General features: G+C 45.1%; 1 protein-coding gene and 1 long non-coding RNA gene across 3 annotated transcripts in view; both read right to left on the bottom strand.

Annotated features, from left to right (window-relative positions):
* The window catches only part of LOC109519197 (uncharacterized), a 240,978-nt gene that overhangs the window by 84,815 nt on the left and 138,075 nt on the right, over nt 1-18,088 (bottom strand). Inside the window, exons 4-5 of the long non-coding RNA XR_002168898.1 lie at nt 10,353-10,457; nt 9,471-9,546 (exon numbers count right to left, since the gene is read on the bottom strand). This is a non-coding gene — a long non-coding RNA (uncharacterized LOC109519197). The remainder of the gene's footprint in view (nt 1-9,470; nt 9,547-10,352; nt 10,458-18,088) is intronic.
* The window catches only part of sox4a (SRY-box transcription factor 4a), a 5,873-nt gene continuing 3,474 nt past the window's right edge, over nt 15,690-18,088 (bottom strand). Inside the window, exon 2 of one of the 2 annotated variants that reach the window (XM_019875590.1) lies at nt 15,690-17,810. In XM_019875590.1, coding sequence (XP_019731149.1) covers nt 17,697-17,810 — 114 coding nt within the window. In that variant the 3' untranslated portion in view covers nt 15,690-17,696. Of the gene's footprint in view, nt 18,078-18,088 lie in introns of both variants that reach the window. The other variant, XM_019875589.1, reaches the window with a different exon arrangement.

Raw genomic sequence — 18,088 nt, 5'->3', positions numbered from 1 at the left:
GAGAGCCAAGTGCGCTTTTCAAACCACTACCTGAATGAATGCGCACATGCTTTCAAGGAGGGTGGTCCCACCTGTGCATCACACGTGGAGCCAGTATTACTTCTCCCAGAGCATACGGAAAAAAGAAAAAAAAAAACCGCTGAATTTGTTCATCTTGTTTGGAAGCTTCTTTGTGATTAAACACACGTCAAGAGTGTATTGCAATGAGGAATTCACTAAATTGAAGGTTGTCTCCTTGTAGGGAATTCTGCCGATGACAAAACAAAACGTTTAGCGTGGCAAGAATACCTTTCCGATCCGTATTGAAGGGGCTGTTTGCGAGCAAGATCGGAATTTATTCTCATTGCGTTCGAGACGTGCACTGTGCTACACGCACCGAATCAACGTTAGCCACGGCTACTCCAAGGGAAACTTGACTTATTCGTAACAACGTGCGACTATACCATGAAGGGCCCTACTTTTGTGCTCAGGACAAGAGTAGCGCAAAGTGCAGTCTGACCACATTTTGGGTGGAGTTTTCTTATATTATTTTTATAGACTGGTGTGTTTGCGCCATTGTGGGAGTGAACACAGCCGCCTTGTTTTCCTGACCAATTAAAGATCATGTCGTTCATTCAGTTGAAATCCGCGGCAGGAGAGGCGCACGCTGGAGTCCACGCAAAAGACTGAAGCATGCAAAGTACGTTTATAAGCAAGTGCAAGCAGATTTCTGATTTCTGCAAGGATTCAGGGGGTTCGATGCACACTGTGTCACCTTAATGAATAAAATACGATGACAACAACCACACATATCACCAGAGCGCAAATCTGTCTGCGCCACGACTTAGACCTGCTTTTATCTGGGCTGTCTAGTCTCCCTTCTGCCACGAAATTTTCAGGAGGCCCTGGGCCATGTATTAGAAAACGCCTTTCCTCTGCCAGAAAGCCCAGAAAGGTGCAGCGCAGTCCGACAAATCCGCTCACACAGTAAATTACATTCGCCCTGCTACAAAAATGAAGATGCGTCCGTTTTGACGACGAGTGCAGGTCTGCCAGTCCACAAAACTAGAGCCGTAAACGTTATTAGTTTGAATTTTTAATTTTGGAAATATAAAATCAATCCTCGAGAATCATCCTGCCACTCTGCAAACTATTTGTTTGGCAGCCGTTAATTTTGTTGTCTGGGTAAATTTGGTGTCTTTTGCATTCTGTATCAGTGGTCACATTATGTAAGCAGCAAACTGCTTCAATATTTTTATGTTGTTGTTGTTACGTGACGCCCCATCTGCACAACGTGATGCACCCCGAGACCTAATCATTTTTTTTCAACCGGGAACGGTGCAATTGCTGGAGACAAATCACAAAGACGGTTATTCAATGAAGAAATAAATAATGATGATAAGATGAAGGTGGCATGCAACTCTTCTGTAATTTCTCCAAAACTTCACTTGGAGCCATGAATCAAGTGGTGAGTTAAAATTTCACCTCCCTGACTCCGATTTTTCCTCCACTCTTATGGCCCTTTGCGAATGGCGGCAGCTCAAATGGTGAAATCTTGACCAAAACTTCACTTGGAGCCATGAATCAAGTGGTGAGCTCAAGTTTCACCTCCCTGACTCCGATTTTCCTCCACTCTTATGGCCCTTTGCGAATGGTGGCAGCTCAAATGGTAAAATCTTGATGTGTTTGTTTTGGGGACTAAAACAGGATGCATCTGGCTCACAAACGGCTTATTTAAGTATTTAAAATATCACATCATCAAGCCCTGTATAGAATGAAAACTAATAAGCACAGACTTTCACAAATGACCCTCCCAGCTGCCGTGCGAGGAAAAGGAAGACAGCAAACCACATCTTAGCCTGCCAAAAATCACCCCCGTCTCCCCGCCTCCTGCAAGTACAGTATTGCTGCTTTGCATTAAAGTGTCATACATGCGCGGCGCTGCCAGCGTCCGCCCACCTCACATTTCATTAGCGGGGGCACGCTCAAAGCGTTACAGCGGCCGCTACGATGCCACAGTAATCTCATTGAGTCATCAAGAAAAAAAAAAAATGGTCGTTTAAGAACAGGAATGGGGAGGGAAGCACCCAATGGAGCAATGGAAAGCAGAAAGTTTCGGGGTCGCACCGGATCCCTTCATGTGTGATGTATTTTACAGATCCATACAGTACTTAATGATGCGGGTATACAAGCTCAGCATACGTAATGGGAGTCCTAATGAACCACGGTATAAGCATTTTTGAAGTCTGTTGGTGAGCATTAGCATATGGTGTAAAAAAAAAAAAAATACAGTGCAACCTCCCAAGGGGTTAAATTCTTCTTTTTACACTCATACCAATTGGTATGAGTGTAAAAATGAGCATTTTTTTGCTCATTGACTATAAAATGTTGAGAGCGGAGTCACTTCATCAATTGGGTCATTGGTATTTTTCAGCATAGTTGAACAGTCCCTGCAGTTATTAGGTGGACTTTTTGTTATAGTTCAATTGTGCTCTGACATTTATTTTTTTAAATTGAGTTAATCTTCATTTTTGGGCAGTCCCCACCCATTTTTGTATCCCCCACTAGGGACATTTTCATGGACAAGCATGGAAACTAAATTAAAAAAATTCATAAATTAAAACACAACCCCTACTCTGCTAATCGTAGTCGTCGCATTTAGCGGGAGTCTTGCACACGCGTCTCTTCAACCAACCGGCCAGTCTCATCCTGGGTTGCACGCGGACAACTTTCTGCTGACTGTTACGCTCTTCGGAGCAGCGAAACATCCGATCAACTCGGCGACAGTCTTGACTACGAAAATAAGCTGGTGATGGATGAGAACAACGGTTAGCCTCGCTAGCTTTGGTGAGTCTGATCACTTCGAGTCTGAAATGAGTCGTACCCGTGGAACTATGGCACAAGCGGCGAGGAACGAGTGCGAAAGTCATTCGTATTATGACAGTTAATAATTTTAAAGTGTTACTTGGAAATTGTCTGCAGAGTTAAGAAAGAATTTAGAGGCTGGCTGGGAATTGATTTCTTTCCATTATTTCCTGCGGGGAAATAATGTTCAGTTTCCATCCGCTCTCCACCCGAAAGCAATTGTTGCACATCTCATTCTTAAACATATATGCAGTGGACAGCAAATGTTATTAAGATGCAGTGTATGAGATGACAGCGGCGGTGTGCAAATTAGAGCCCCTGAGCCAAATTCGGACTTGTAGCCAAGACGATGTCGTTTGCATAACATCAACAAATGTAAGGTTTTCATAAATCCTCGTAATACAATGTAGACATTTAAAAAAAAAAAATAAAAAAAGCTGTTTCATTTATTAAAACCGTCCCTCTTGTTTATGATTCATGCACCTATCCGTGTTTGTTTTTAATCAGGCTACCGCGAAAACAAGTGACAAATATATTTTCAGCATGTTTGAGAAAACAGCTCATTAATACCGCGCGGCAATACGTGCGACTATTAGATGATGAAGTCCCTCCCCCGCGGCACATGTGGATCCGTTTAAACGCGCCCGGGTTTGGCCCACTTTCACAATGTCACAGGACATTTATCCTTATTCCCTCCTTCCTCCCGCGTACCTTTGAGAGAAATGACTTTTGCACATGTGCTCTCTTGCACCCTCTCCTCTTCCTTTTTGCGAACACGGTTTTTGCGCCTGGTGCATGCATGCGCTTCGAGGACGACCATCTGGAAAACATATCGTTCCACCCACCCCTATGGAAGCTTAATAAGGGATGGCTTGAATTTTGGCCGGGCTCCTTTCAACCCCTTGTCTTCTCCTATTTCCAAGAGTTGTGACAGCTGAGCAATCAGAAGTCACGATTCTCATTTGTTGAGAGTACTGACGAAAGTGATTGCGCTCGTCGAGGGATGCGGCCTTGTCAAGAATGTCCAAAAGTTTATCTTTGCAGGAGAAGAATGTTGTGATTAGGGATGGGAATTCTGTGCCACTGAAAAGACATAACTCAGAACAGGCATGTGATCGCCGAGCAGATCAATTCTTTCCCGATCGATTAGAATTGATCTTCTCTCATGCTGTTCACATTTTGACCCAATACCTTGCCGTTGTCCAGCTTCACGGTGGATGTTCTCAAAGGGAAGCGACACTGGGCTTAAAGCGTCAGCGGCAGGTTGCAACAGGGAGACTGGAAGCATTACAGAAAGTCATACAAGTGGGCGTCCTTGAAAATGGACGCCTGTCAGGAATGTTTCCATTCAGTAGCACATTTAGCACTTGCATTCTCTTGTAATCTGTCTTCGAGTGCATTGTATTTTTTACACCCCATTTGTGCAGTCAAACACACTGTCGACTCGACTCAACTGCATTCTTAGAGCACTTGAAAATAACCACTGCTGTCTACAAAGTGCCGTACACGGAGAAAAAATAATTCATACAATAAACAATAAAACAATAGCTTAATAACAAAGACAGAAGAAAGCACAAAAACAGTCAAGCTAAAAATCAAATCTCATGCTGAGTCAAAAGCCAAAGACTAAAAATTAAGTTTTAAGACGAGCTTTAAAGATGGGCAGCGCGGGGCTTGCTGAATGTTCATCGGGAGGTCATTCCAAAGAGTGGGAGCTTCAACGGAAAAAGACTCCACCCGCTTTGAGCCTCCGCTTAGTTCTTGCTACCTCTAATAGTGTCTGGTCCGCAGACCTGAGGCAGTGGGCAGGGGTCGGAGGGGCTTACAGAGCTAAGGTGGGGCCTGGCCATTTAAAGACTTGAAAACAAATCATAGGATCTTCAAAAGAGTACCAGTCAAGATGCGAGAAGCGGCATTCTGGACCAACTGGAGATTCTTAATGGAGGATTGGCTGACTCCAAAGTAAAGTGCATTCCAGTAATCCAGCAGAGATGTGACGAAGATGAAAGAAGCTGGATCAAGCAGCGGTTTCTTGAAGAAACAAGAAGTACTTCAAGTGTGAGGCAGGTCACTCTTCACCTTCCAGCATCTATATAAGCGTCTTCCTAGCCTGAATGATCCTGCGTTAGCTTGCAAACGACATTCTAAATAGAACATATGAGCAAAAACAACAACGAAAAACAGCAAAGAGCCTCTCGAGCTGTGTCTAGACGAGTCGTGACACACACACACGCACACAAAACTTGTCTTGCCGTGCACTGAATCAAGCTGTAATGACCCCGACGACCTCTGGTTCACTTATATAAGAAAAGCTTACACAAGCAGCGACACCACGAGGAGCAGACAAATATAGCTCAGCCAATCTTTTCGCCTGTGTGCGCGCGCGAGCGCGTGTTAGATCAAGTGTGTGTATATCTGAAGATGCGCCTGGGAGACGGGTGGATGCAGACAGGCAGAGATCGGGGAGGAGGTGCTGGAGAAGTGAGCAATTTGTCATCTGGCGGCAGCTTGAATGTAGAAACCGTTTGGGCTGTTTTTATTCAAGTACTTTTTTGTTAAAAAAAAAACATTCTGCAGTAGAACCATCAGTGATGTAAACGTGAAGTAAATGCAGCAAATTATTGGGAGAACAGAGAACGCACTCAAGGGAAGGGGTTGGGGGGGGTGGGAGGAGTGGAGGTGTGGGTCTGACTTAAACAGCAGAAGGCCTGCGAGAGCTACTTCCACACTTCAAGGGCTTTTGTGACAGCGAAGCGACACCGTTCTCAGCACCGTCAGCAGTTTTGCTTGTGAATGTGTGTGTGCGTGTGTGTGTCTATCCACAGGGAATGAAAACTCCCTGTTGTTGCATGAAGCAAGGACAACATACAAGTGAAAGGACGCGCACATTGAGCCACATATCCACCTGGCTCTTGTGGATCGCTAACTGCCCACAACATTAGGTACACTTGCACCATCCAAGAAGCTGTGTCAAAAATAATTAGAAGAGCCAGGAAAAACCTAAGAACATTTGCCTGTGCGTATCGCTGCATGCTCTGTTTGTAGGTGGGACACTTCCAAGGGTTTCCAAGTAGCATTTTTTTTTTTTTTTTTTTGGGAAGGTATATGAATATTGTGACATCAATGATAACTTCCATGACCGCGTCGAGAGGATTTTGCACTGTATGTGTGTGTTACGTTTTTAGTGTTGACACATTTTTTTCAGCAAACTTCAGCTGAGAGCGACAAATGGTTTGAAGCAAGCACGCTGCGCTTCTAATTCGGAGAACTGTGTGAGCGAGAGAGTAAGAACAGGTGCTCAGAACACATGTGAGTGATCAATCTATTTTTTTTTCCAGTATGACTGCATATGGCGGATTTTTGCCGAAGGGTCTGGAATGTACCGCCCATGTTTTTCTTATATACGCTACATTTATATGTATTGGAGGATTGTGTTTTTGTTTCGTTCTTACTTTGGGATCCATTACTGTATTTTAATAAGGTACGAGTGTATTAACAGATGAGAACTCATTTATAAGGAACACACACAAAGACATTTATCGATAATCTATTCCTTTTTTTGTATTTTTATGTCTTTATGTGTTGAATAAATCAATTCATGAAGATAAATGGGAGTTTGCCTTTTGTTTTATTGTCATGGATTGGAGACGCGTTTTCTCATTTGCCTCGACTCTCACACGAGGCTAAATAAGATACCATGAGGACCAAAATGCGCCAAGCGCCTCTCAGTAATTGGGGCTGATGACTTCTACAGCAAGATGGAAGCGCTTGGCTATCATGAAAACAAAACTGCAATTTCCTTCATTTCCTTTTCATCCGACACAGTAGTTGCAGATGAAAGTTTTGGGTCTCGGTTATAAATAGAGCGTATCCTCAAATGACATTTTGACCATTTCACATGAATATGTATGACCGCTTCTGCAGCGATGCGCTGCCGCAGTCATTGCTTTCTTTTTTTAAAACAAGTCCACATTCGCACATACAATCCATTTAACAACATGCAAATGAGAGGGAAAATGAGACGCTGTGATGAAACAAGTAGCCAGAGGGCTCATAGCGAGTAATAATAGTACATTTTTACTCTCTTGGTTGAGGTTAGCAGCCTCTCAGGAAATTAACATCTCCTCGAACCTCTCCATAAGGAAGGTACTTTCTGAATTATTGGAAGACAAGAGTTTTACTCCTGTTACTTCAATGCAATGTGGTTATGCTTTGAAAACGTGTCGACTTTGCTCCCCAAGAGCAAGTGTGGCGTGACAGAGTCGCAGAGGGAGAGTTAACCATCTCTGAAGTTGTCCACCTGGCAGCGGCGGAGGGATTTACAACAATATGTGAGCCCTCATGCGCAACGTATCGCGGTTGCGAGGTCAGGAGCAGCCATTCCAAGTCATTTTCTTACTTGGGCGTCAGAAAGCCAAAAGGTGTCCCACTGGAGACCCTTTCGTTATTTCTGATGCTGGATGTGTCAATGCCCGATAAAAGTGGTCCAACAAAACATTCTCGAGTGGGAGTCGGCCTTGCTCTCAGTGTCACGTCACAATCAGGTCAACGCAAAAGTCAACTGCCGTTTGAACAATATAGAAGATGCAATTTTTGGCATTCGTCAAGAGTTCAAGTCGGCTACGCTTACAAACACACCAAATTTGAACATGATCCAAATAAAGCTGACCTATGCTCCCCCACCCAGAAGAACTCTTCAGGAATTCATTATCGATAAAGAACATACTGAACCAACACCAATAGCAACCCTTCATAAAAATGTCTGAGCATCTGGAAAAGTGCTATAAGAATCTACAATCACTATAATTGATTATTGTCATTGATTACCGAGCAGCCAACGCGTACGCTAGTTGTTTTCCAGGAGGAAACCTTGTTGATGCAAACGTCAGATCAATTAAAGTGCCGTGCAAACCACCATGGCCACGAATTGCAAAAACACAATTCACTTGTGTCCACCTGCACAGTCTTACACTCTCATGTAATTGCCTGCAGATGCCAACTCATCTCAACATACTTTCTTGACGCCAATAAGCAAAAAAGGTGGCACTAAAGCCCAAACTTTATTGTTTCTACATTCGCATGCTTGTAATCCCCTCTATTAACTGAGAAGCCATTGTTTCTCATACTATCCGCCATCAGGGTTTCGTGAACGAAAAAGCGCACACATGCAGAAACCTGTTCAACGCATTCATAATACATAAGTCAGCATGTAATACGAGCAGGGAATAAGTAGAAAGCAACATTCCGAGTGATTGATTGTCACACACACCATTTTGCATGCTGCGTTCAAATTCTAAATAGCAACGGGGCGGGGGGGCTTCCGAATTCTGTTCATGCTGGCCCCTATCGGTGATGTTGCCGTGGACTCGCTGACTCGGCTTTTAATGACGACGACCACAAACAGATAAGGGCCGTCATGTGTAAGCATGATAGGAGCCTCGGTGACAGTCGCTGCTGCTAAACGAAGGAGCAAAGCAAGCATAAACAAACATTCCTGCATCATCCGGGAAGCCGTGATGGGTGAGGAAGAATGTCAACACACACGTGCACGCGCGCGTGCGCAAACACACACACACACACACACACACACACACACACACACACACACACACACACACACACACACACACACACACACACACACGGTTAGGGTGAATGTGGTGGCACTCAACAGTAAAGTGCAGCCATCCCTGGTTGGCTCATAGGACACACATTCACTCAGTGGCAGAGTGTCACACCACATGATTTATGACGGGCAATTATGGTTATGGAGGTGACATCATATCCTACTCACTGGCTCCCCCATGTATCCACAGTGTGTGTGTGTGTGTGTGTTGTGTGACTCATTAGTTATGCTGTCTGGATACAGCAGGAAAAGTATCTTTGTTTTTTTTTTTTTTTTCCTAATCACAAGAGGGAAGACAAGACATGTCACAACAACATAGCTCAGAGTTCCTCCAGACGTGCAAATGCACATACACAAAAATACGCACAAATGGAGCCCACAAAAAACGGTGTCACAGAACAACTTTTCCAACTCAAGATCAATACTTGACCTAATCTAAGAACACAGCCGACAATGGTTTCTTTTGGGGAAAGAAAAAAAAAAAAAAAACAAGCAAAAAGCCACGCCAGCAAAGACGAGATCAGCCCAAAGGAAAGGAGGACACAGACAATTTCATTTCAAGGATTGACAGAATTTAGAGTTGCGTCTTCAGGGTAGTGCCACAACATGCAGCGTAACGAGGAGCAAGAAGAAGAGGCAGGGAAGGTCCCCAAACTACTGCAATATGCTCCATTTGCATGTGTTGCTGCTCAGCATGCATTGTTGAAACGGTTCATAATGACAATAACATCTAGGCTCATGTATGTTAGCCTGTCTATGAGATTTCCAATTCTATGTTAGCATTGAGCTAGCAGACTTTCATTAGAAAAAGGAAATGACATTTTTTTGGTTGAAAAATGTGGCTTGTATTATGTGTCTGTCGTACAGTAAACTTCAAAGTGATGTCATGTGACATCCAAAAAGTGTTTCAAACGGTTTCCCTATATCAGGTTTTCAGGTCTGCAACATATCCCCTGTGATCAATGGTCGCGACAAAAAAACAAAAAAAAGAGCTTACCACGTTCGGCTCATAGTCTGGAGGTCCTGGATTCCGAGCCTGGCTCATGTCTTCTTGTTTGGACCATGCATCTGGTTTCCTGCATTCCAAAAAAAAAAAAAAGGTGTGAATAGATTTTCTGTCTATATGTGCCCAGTGAATAATTGGCGGTCGCCAGTGGAGGCCGCTGCCAAAATAATGCATATGCTGTAGAAACTTGCAAAAGTTGGCTAATACTATTCATGTTGATTCACTCCAAATATCCAATTAGAAGTCTTCCACGCCGCTTTGGGCAGTCTGGAGGCTCACAGAGTCGGTCATGAGTGGAGTTTACGTGCAGAGGTCAGTGAGGTGTACATGGCAGCAGGCTTAATAAGCCAGTTTGGGAAAACAAAAGGATGAGCAAATGCATGCGAGTCATCGTGAGTGGTTTCATCTTATAGCAGTCAGTCCTAGCCACGGGCGCTTCATCCACACACAGGCTTCAAAAGTCCAAATTTGAACTTGAGGGAGCAGCAGCCTCCCCCCACAGCCCTCCCCGCAAAAAAAAATAAAAAAATAAAATAAAAAAAATCCAAACAGCCTCTTTGTCTTGAAAGTTTCCAAAGAGCGGCATTTACATACGCTTTACAAATCCCAACACATCCCCGCCTCTGACCCATCAACTGTTTTAACTAAAGTGACCCGACTTCTGCAGCTTTCCGCCCCTGGGCTCAAATACAATTTAGAAACTTCACAGGCCGACTTGAACGAGCAGACCCGCTGGCCTGCGCCGAATCCTTCGCAAGGTCATTCAGAAATAATTCATATCGCCAGAACAAGTTACTGGGCTGATGGCCAAATGTAGCTTTCTGCACGCAACTCTATGGAGCAATTTGATGTTTGTAATTAGAAAGTCAAGCATACTTCATCTTACTCGTGTTCCAGTTTCCAGTCTGCCTTTTTCATGCCGTGCCGTCCACTTTGATGCGTCATGCACTCCTCTCATGTCTCGGCATGAGAATGGGCCCCCTGCAAAGGTGCATAGTTCTCTGTAAGACACAATCACGGATTCATACAAGTTATTTTCATTTTTCATCTTATTATAGGATACTTGCCAAAGTCGTTTTAACTTACTGTCCCGATATCAATTAAAAATAAAAAATACCAATGCGCATGCTCAGATTATTATTTTATTTCATTTTTTTTTTAACTCAACCAGGTCCTTTACTGTGTAAATGCAGGCCCAAAGCTGTGCTGACAAATTTTAAAGGAGATCTGAGATATAAAATCAGCCTTTGTTTTCATGTGTCAATTTTGCTACCACGTTAAGAGGCCTGCTTTGACTGTGACAAGCACTTTCACGGCACCCTTCCAGATGGAAAAACTCCCAGTGAACTTGTGTTTTGACAATGCATCATCGCCCTTTCCCTCCCATAAAAAAAAAACAAAACAAAAAAAACAATGAGAACATCTCGTAAAGCCCACCAGACTTGGGGATCTGCGGGCAAAACCATCAGAGCTCTGAAAGCCAACTCACATGTGGAAATGAACTAAATGTCTGGCGAGGTCGACCTCTCACTGAATCTCGAGCCTCCTACGGTTGTGCTTATGAGAATGTTTCATGTGAGCAGTCAGCACTGATCCACAAGAGGTCAAACATCCGAACTCGTTTGTACAGATGTGCCTGCATCCATCTGCTTTTGACAGCCTTCCAGCACCTCAATGCACCGATAGAGTTGTGATCTTACACACAATAAGGGAGATGTGTAAAAAACTCCAGTAGTTCATCAGATCGTCTAATGTTCACCTTGACGAGCTTGTTAACTTGGGCTTAATAGGAACAGATTTTGAACATAACATCATTAAATAGAGTGAAAAGATTTAAACAGTATGGTGTTCCGCAGGGTTCAACTTTAGAGGCCCTGCAGTTGTCATTGTATTTGTTGTCCCTGGGCTACCTGCCGGGTGCCTCAGGTCTGTGAGCCAGATGTAAATGACTCAGTCGGATGAGGTAATAGTCATTTTTCATAAGGGGTAAAGAATACTGTCTGTTTCTGTTTTGCTTTACCATTGATGAAAATGCCATTAGAATCATGCTTCATAAATCAGATACATTTGAGTCCACATCATAGTCGTCACAATGCCGTTAACGGCGAATATCGGTCTGTCATTAAACTTACTGGGTTACTCATCAGGGAAGTGTTTGTGTTCAAAAAAATGCCGCGTCAATTTATTCAACAGATGTTGGCCCTGAAAAGGAGCGAGAGCTTGCTACGCCACAGGAGGCGTCAAAAGTGATGGCCAAGATTCAAAAGCGACACGGAAACATGCCGTTTGTCTTGACACGGCGACCTCAAAGAATTGCGATGCTCGCACCTGCTGGTTTGCGGCCGCATGCATTTTTAATGACAAATCCTCGCTGCTACTTCCGTTCCACTGTGTTGGCCCCAGCTCAGTGGAAGCTGAGTGTTCAGATGATGACAACTGTCCGTGGAGATGATGTAATTTAGGTTGTGTCACAGCAACGCTGACACGTTTTAATTTTAGCACTGCGGGCTGCATGTAGGTCGCCGTCTGCAACTGCCTGACCCACTCAGCTCTCTCTTTCAGCGCCATGAAAAAACACATCCCCACTTGAAGAATCATTTGAGTGAGCTGTGCGATGAGATTGTTGGATAGGCCCCGCACACTATTTTTAGACTCTTTCTTGGGCTTACACAACGGCCGCTTTCTTCGCTCCACTCCTCACAAAACGGCTTGAACACAGTGCCGTGACGGCCTTTTGAGAAATTTGGATCCAAGCCTCCGTGTTCTCAGAACTTGTTTGGAGCCTTTCAGGCGCACGGCGGCACACAACACCTACCAGCATGACTCACGGGCGGTTGGAGCGCAGCGCTCAACAATGAGTTGCATCGTGCGCAGTACGCCGTGTGGCATGAGGTCTAAATGACTCCAAAAGTTTGAGTGGAGGTGGACTCGTCCGATTTTCTTCTTGCGCCTAAGAGCCTCCATCTGTGCTCGTTGTGAAGCTCTGAGGCCATTCGCAGCGGTGCATGACTCCACATTCCCGTTTGCATTGGCATCAACAAAACAGTGATGCACGTTGGAAAGTAACGCGCTACTCCAATAGTTCCTTTTTTTTTAACATGAACATTTTGGTAGGAGTGACAAAAAGCTTGAAGCGAGCACACTTAGTCTCTAATTTGGAGAACTGTGTGACTGAGGGAGTGAGAATGCTAAATAGCTAACGAAAGGTTTTCTTTTTTACAAATTTCATAGTGTATGCTCACAACAGTGTTTTCAAATCATTAAGTGCCAGTCTGCGGTTTATGGAGCTTTAATGGGGGCACTACCCTGTTTATCAAGAGCCTGAGGGGGGGAAACATGGTCCCGGTCCACTCCCGCACACTATTTAACCTCAGCCTAACCGTCCACTATTGGATTGTACCATCATGTGCCGAGGCCCGGTCTAGCCTATTCTAGCAAACATGAGAAGTAAACAAAGTGCTTTGTGCGGAGCCGTTTCAGCAGCTGACAACATCGCTGATCATATCAAACCCCTGAATTCGGAGTCACCACATCAGACATTTTTGCATCAGGAAATAGGATGTGTTTATGGATTTGCTTTTTTTTTTTACCACCCTGAGAGGCAAAAGGAGTCGAGACATACGTTGGGGACAGGCACCGCTTGCTTCTTTGCACGTGGTTGTATTTATGCATCAATGTTCCATTTGAACTTCTGCTCTTATCTCTATTCTGTGCACCACAATGACATTTTGTATAAATCTGGCCCACGGCATCAGAAAGCCGTCACAACAGTTTGTGCATTTCTTTCGACGCATGTGCATTAGAACCGATGAATGGCTATAAAGTGCCGAGAAGCGCGGCCGTTGCGGTGACTCCAACTGCCCCCCCCCCCCACACACACACACACACACACACACACACACTTGATGTTTATCTCATCTGGTATCGGAGGGCACATGCAGGTTATGTCGTTGAGCGTAAGAAGCACTGCACTTACATTGTAAAGCAGCTGTATGACATAGTAAGATTTTTATCGGTGTCTGGCCGGCTCGTGCTTGCAAACTTGACGGTTGTGTTTTTGAACTCCGCCTCAAAAGGGGAAAAGCTTTATTCAGGATCAACCGAAGGCATAATCAGGGCTGTATTGTGACTCGTATCGTGCGGCAAAGTTAATTGAGGCAACAGTTCATAAATAATGGACAACACGTTTGTGTAACAACTTGGACATAAATAATGCTCATCTAAAGTGCTACGTTGACCTTATCGTTTTCATAAAAGGAACAAAGGTGATCCAGACACAGTCTGTAGGAATAATAAGGAAAAAAAAAAAAACCCCAAACAGCGGGTCACATTTTCAGATGTCCCATCCACATTCAATGTTCTCAGAAGCTTGACTCAGTGCAATGAGTCATCTGCAACCAGCACGTCAAGGAAACCTATCATAGAAATGCAGAATGCCAATGCCATGAGGCACAGGTAAGTCCCCTTCCTGTGAATGGAACGAAATAAATCCGTTGTAACTTGTTGCTAGTGAAAGGTAGGTGCGGGTACGCCCAGCAGTCACAACCTGTGCTGCCACAGTTACCTTGGGTGGGGGGGGGGGCAGGGGGGGCATGTGGTTACTTACCCGATTAAGTGCTTTTTTTGTTTACTTCTATTGTCAACTATTGCCATCCCAGAAGGTAGTCATCCGTTCGACCAACTTGGCTCTGTCACAAAGTAACACAATTTCATCTTTGAACGGTCGCTAGAATCACACTACTTCATTGGATGCAGTAAAACATGACATAACTAGTCATTTAGTATTTACCTGTCACGTTGCAAAAAGCAGGCAAGAGGGAGGAGCAGGGTGTACTTGACAGATTGTTTTAAAACATAGAGAAAACTAAATCCAAAACAAAGTCCAAAGTATCAAACAAAAATCATGACTGAAGCTAAAACATAAGAGTGACCGAAACAAACCTGACAGCCGTAAACAAACAGCAGCAAACAAACAGCAAACAACGACCCGAGCGCGAGCGGCCGGGCGGGAGTCCTTTTAAAGAGCTAATGACATAACGACCAACAGGTGTGCAGCTGCAGGGAGAGCCCTACAGTGCCACCTGTTGGTCACAAGCCGAAACATGACATTACCAGCATCACAGTATTATTGACACAATCTATTCCAAGCCATATAATAGTAATATGAGAAGTGTTTCAAGGAAACGAGGGGGGCATTAGACTGTGTAGGTGCACCTCATGCTCTGGCCCGTGATGACCCGGCGCATCGTATCTCACTTGCTAATTGCTGTAAAAACTGGATTGGCATCTCTGGCCCGCTGACCCACAAAAGGAGACAAATCAACAAGAGTGAGCCAGTGAAGGTCAAGCACAGCATCCTCTCCTGAAGTCACTCCTGTTGACACGCATACATTTGGATGAAGAGGGCACTCGACATCACATCGTGTCAAACACGCCTCACGCACTACTTCCCGTCTGACGTCAAGCTTATTGAAGACATCCGGCGGACGATGTCTTTGGTACGTTGACCGTGCTGTATCTTTCTCATTAGCTAGCCCAGAGATGTCCCGGCACTCGCGACACACACACAGACACACACACACGTACACACAGGGAGAGTTGGAAATAATTACCATTGTCTCTTGTGGAACAGGGCGTAAATTGATACACACTAAATACTGCACCTTAGGGGTCTCTTTCTCGTCATATGTAGCAGACAAATGAATGCATCCAGAAGGAATTAATTGGATTTGGGAGCAGACTCCGGCACGAGCACTAGGACAGACAAACACACACACACACATACACACAGTCACCTCATTCTCCTCCTTTATTCCAGTCATGCCTCGCAGAAATGTCTGCTCCCACCCCCACCAATGGATCAGTCTGCGTCCCTTATTACACACGCACACACACGCACACGCACACACACACACACGCGCACATACGCGCAATGGCACGCTCGTCCCAAGAGAATTGCAGCCTCTCCGGCTCTCTCTTGGATACAGTGTTACCATGGCAGCCACGTTTTCTGCACGTGTAGTACGAGACGGGAGCGGGTGAATGAGACCACACCTATCGATTCGCCAGCTGCCGATTGATTCACAGTCTGATACGGCCGAGCACAGCAAGCACGCACGCGTGCATAGTCACTCTCACCGAGCGGGCTTTTAAATGAAGGGGCCGTGGTAGAATGTGATATCGCTTGAAAGGAAGACAAGGTAAGGCATGTTGCACTTTTCAGTTCCAGCTGATTTTATTTCCTTCTCGGAGGAAAAAGAAATACAAATAAAAACAACAATCTGTACAGAGGTCTGAGAGGCAGTGATTGACCCAAAACATTGGCTGCTTTTTTTTTTCTTGTCATAAACAACAAAACAATATTGGCATGATTGGACACAACATGGTCATACACAGCATATTGCACAAATGAAAAGAAAACAACAAAACAAAAACAAAACAAAAAAAAAATGTTGAAAAATGTCTTGGAAAAAGAGAAACTCCCGGACCACAATCATCTTCAACGTGTCCAAAGATGGCCGTCCTAGTGCCTGTCATTGATCATCATCATCGTCATCATCATACATAAAACACACAATCTTTGCTTATAGTACAGTCAGTTTACATAAATATCTTCATGTTATTTTTCTTTTAAAAATCTTAAACACAACAGCTATAGCTACATATACCTGAATCTGAAATACAAATGCTATTTGCCATGCCATAATATAGGAAAAAACAATTAGCCTTTTGCTATACTTAGCCAACAGGTACAGAAAGGTTAAATACTATTTTGGATGCGTTTTTGCGCGAGAACAGATGAAAGCACTTCATACACCTTCTTCCCTCCAAAGTCCAGGCAAAGTGGAAACGAGAGTGAAATTCCATCCAGTGGTTCAAATAAAACTTATCATGGAAAGTAAGAGCAGAAGAACAAGAAGAAGAAGAAGAAGAACAAGAAGAAAAGCACACAGAGGTATTAGCTCTATCTAAACAGTGACACTCTGGGATCTTTTTCACTCCTGACAAGTCTCGATGATGTGTACTGGAGTAAGACAGTCACCGCTCGAGGCTGCATGGGAGCCTCGGTGGTGTTTTTGTTGACTTGGCTGGTGGAACTGGAGTCACTGTGCCATTAAGAAGCATGTGGCTAAATACTGTAAACACGGTGTGAGGTCAGATTGTGCCAACTGAACTCGCCCCTCGCCCCTAGCGCCCCGCTCCCCCGCCCACTCCCTCCCAAACACGAAATGTAGATCCAAACAACAATGCTGTGGGGGGGCTACCCACTCGCAGCCCCGCCCCTCCGTGGCCACGCCCCCCTCGACTTTCGATAGATTTTGTACAAAAATACAAGTAAAAAAATCATGACGCACTCAAAAAGTGAGAGAGGTCAGACACTTTAAATAAGAGACACTTCTAGCCCTTCCGCGCTGGGTACAGACAAGTGTATGTGCAGACACACACATACACGCGCACACGAACGAGACCTGTACGAGAACAATACTTCTATGTATAAAAAAATCGGGGCCGGTATAAATACATCAATATAAAAAAAGTCATCTTGACACAGAGGAACTAGAAACTTGAAGCACTAGGCAGAAAGGATGCAGACTAGGATGGGGAGGGGGCGTTGGTCCTGAATTGTGCACTGAGTGTTTTAAGAAAGCTGAGAAAGCATTTCTGAAGTCTGGAGTCAGTTTGTTTGTTTGTTTTTTTTTGAAGTCCTGCCGTTGAAAGAGAAGCTGGTGATCGTGAATTGTGTCCATCCGAATGTCTCACACGTTGCGTCCGTGACGCTGCAATGAACATTTAACAACAGCTAAATCCTCCTCATTCAGGAGAGCATGCGTGTTGAAACTGGAACTACGTTTTTTTAGGGGGGGGGGCAAAAAAAACACACTTGAAGTGTCTCTTTTCCCCCCCCATCAAAAATAACACCAATGTTCAGTTTATTGTCACTCGTCATCCTCATGAGTTAAGAAGCCACGTTCACTTCTTTCTGCTTACATTCACTCCTCCACTGCGTCCAAATGCAAATTAAGCATTTCTCCCCCCCCCCACCCTGCCCGCGCGCTCCCGGCAGAGGCACCGAGTCTGTGAGTAGCGCGCACACGCACCGTCTCCTCTTTCCACTCTATTCCGTGAAAATGGCTCCGGCGGGGAGGGGAGGAGGACGGGGGTCGAAGAGTTCACAACTCGGGAGGGTTCGTCGCGGGTCGCCTCGGCTCGGCTGTGGTTTCAGTAGGTGAACACCAGGTTGGAGATAGTGGACTCCAGCCAGTCTCCTGAGATCATCTCGCTCACCTCCCGAGTGCAGTAGTCTGGGAAGTCAAAGTGGGAGCCGGCGCCGCACTCCCCGAAGCTCCAGTCCAAGTCCCGGTCCAGCTCCGCGTCAGAGAAGCCCATGCCGCCCAGAGACATGCTCTCATAGCCGGGGCTCGGGTTCAGGTCGAGCCGCTCGTCTTCGAACTCCTCATCCGATGAGGATGAGGAGGAGGAGGAGACCGACGACGAGTGGGAGGCTGACGGCGTCGGGGAGGAGGCGCGGGAGTACCTGAGGCGCGCGGTGGGGGACGACTCGCCGCCCGCGGGGCTCTGCTCCTCGTACAGGCTCAGCGGGTCGCCGGGTT

The sequence above is a fragment of the Hippocampus comes genome, unplaced genomic scaffold (assembly GCF_001891065.2).
Source record: "Hippocampus comes isolate QL1 unplaced genomic scaffold, H_comes_QL1_v1.1 scaffold12, whole genome shotgun sequence".
In the NCBI taxonomy this organism is placed as follows: Eukaryota; Metazoa; Chordata; class Actinopteri; order Syngnathiformes; family Syngnathidae; genus Hippocampus; species Hippocampus comes.
The sequence above is the reverse complement of the archived record's forward strand: the minus strand, read 5'-3'. Positions and strand labels throughout refer to the sequence as shown.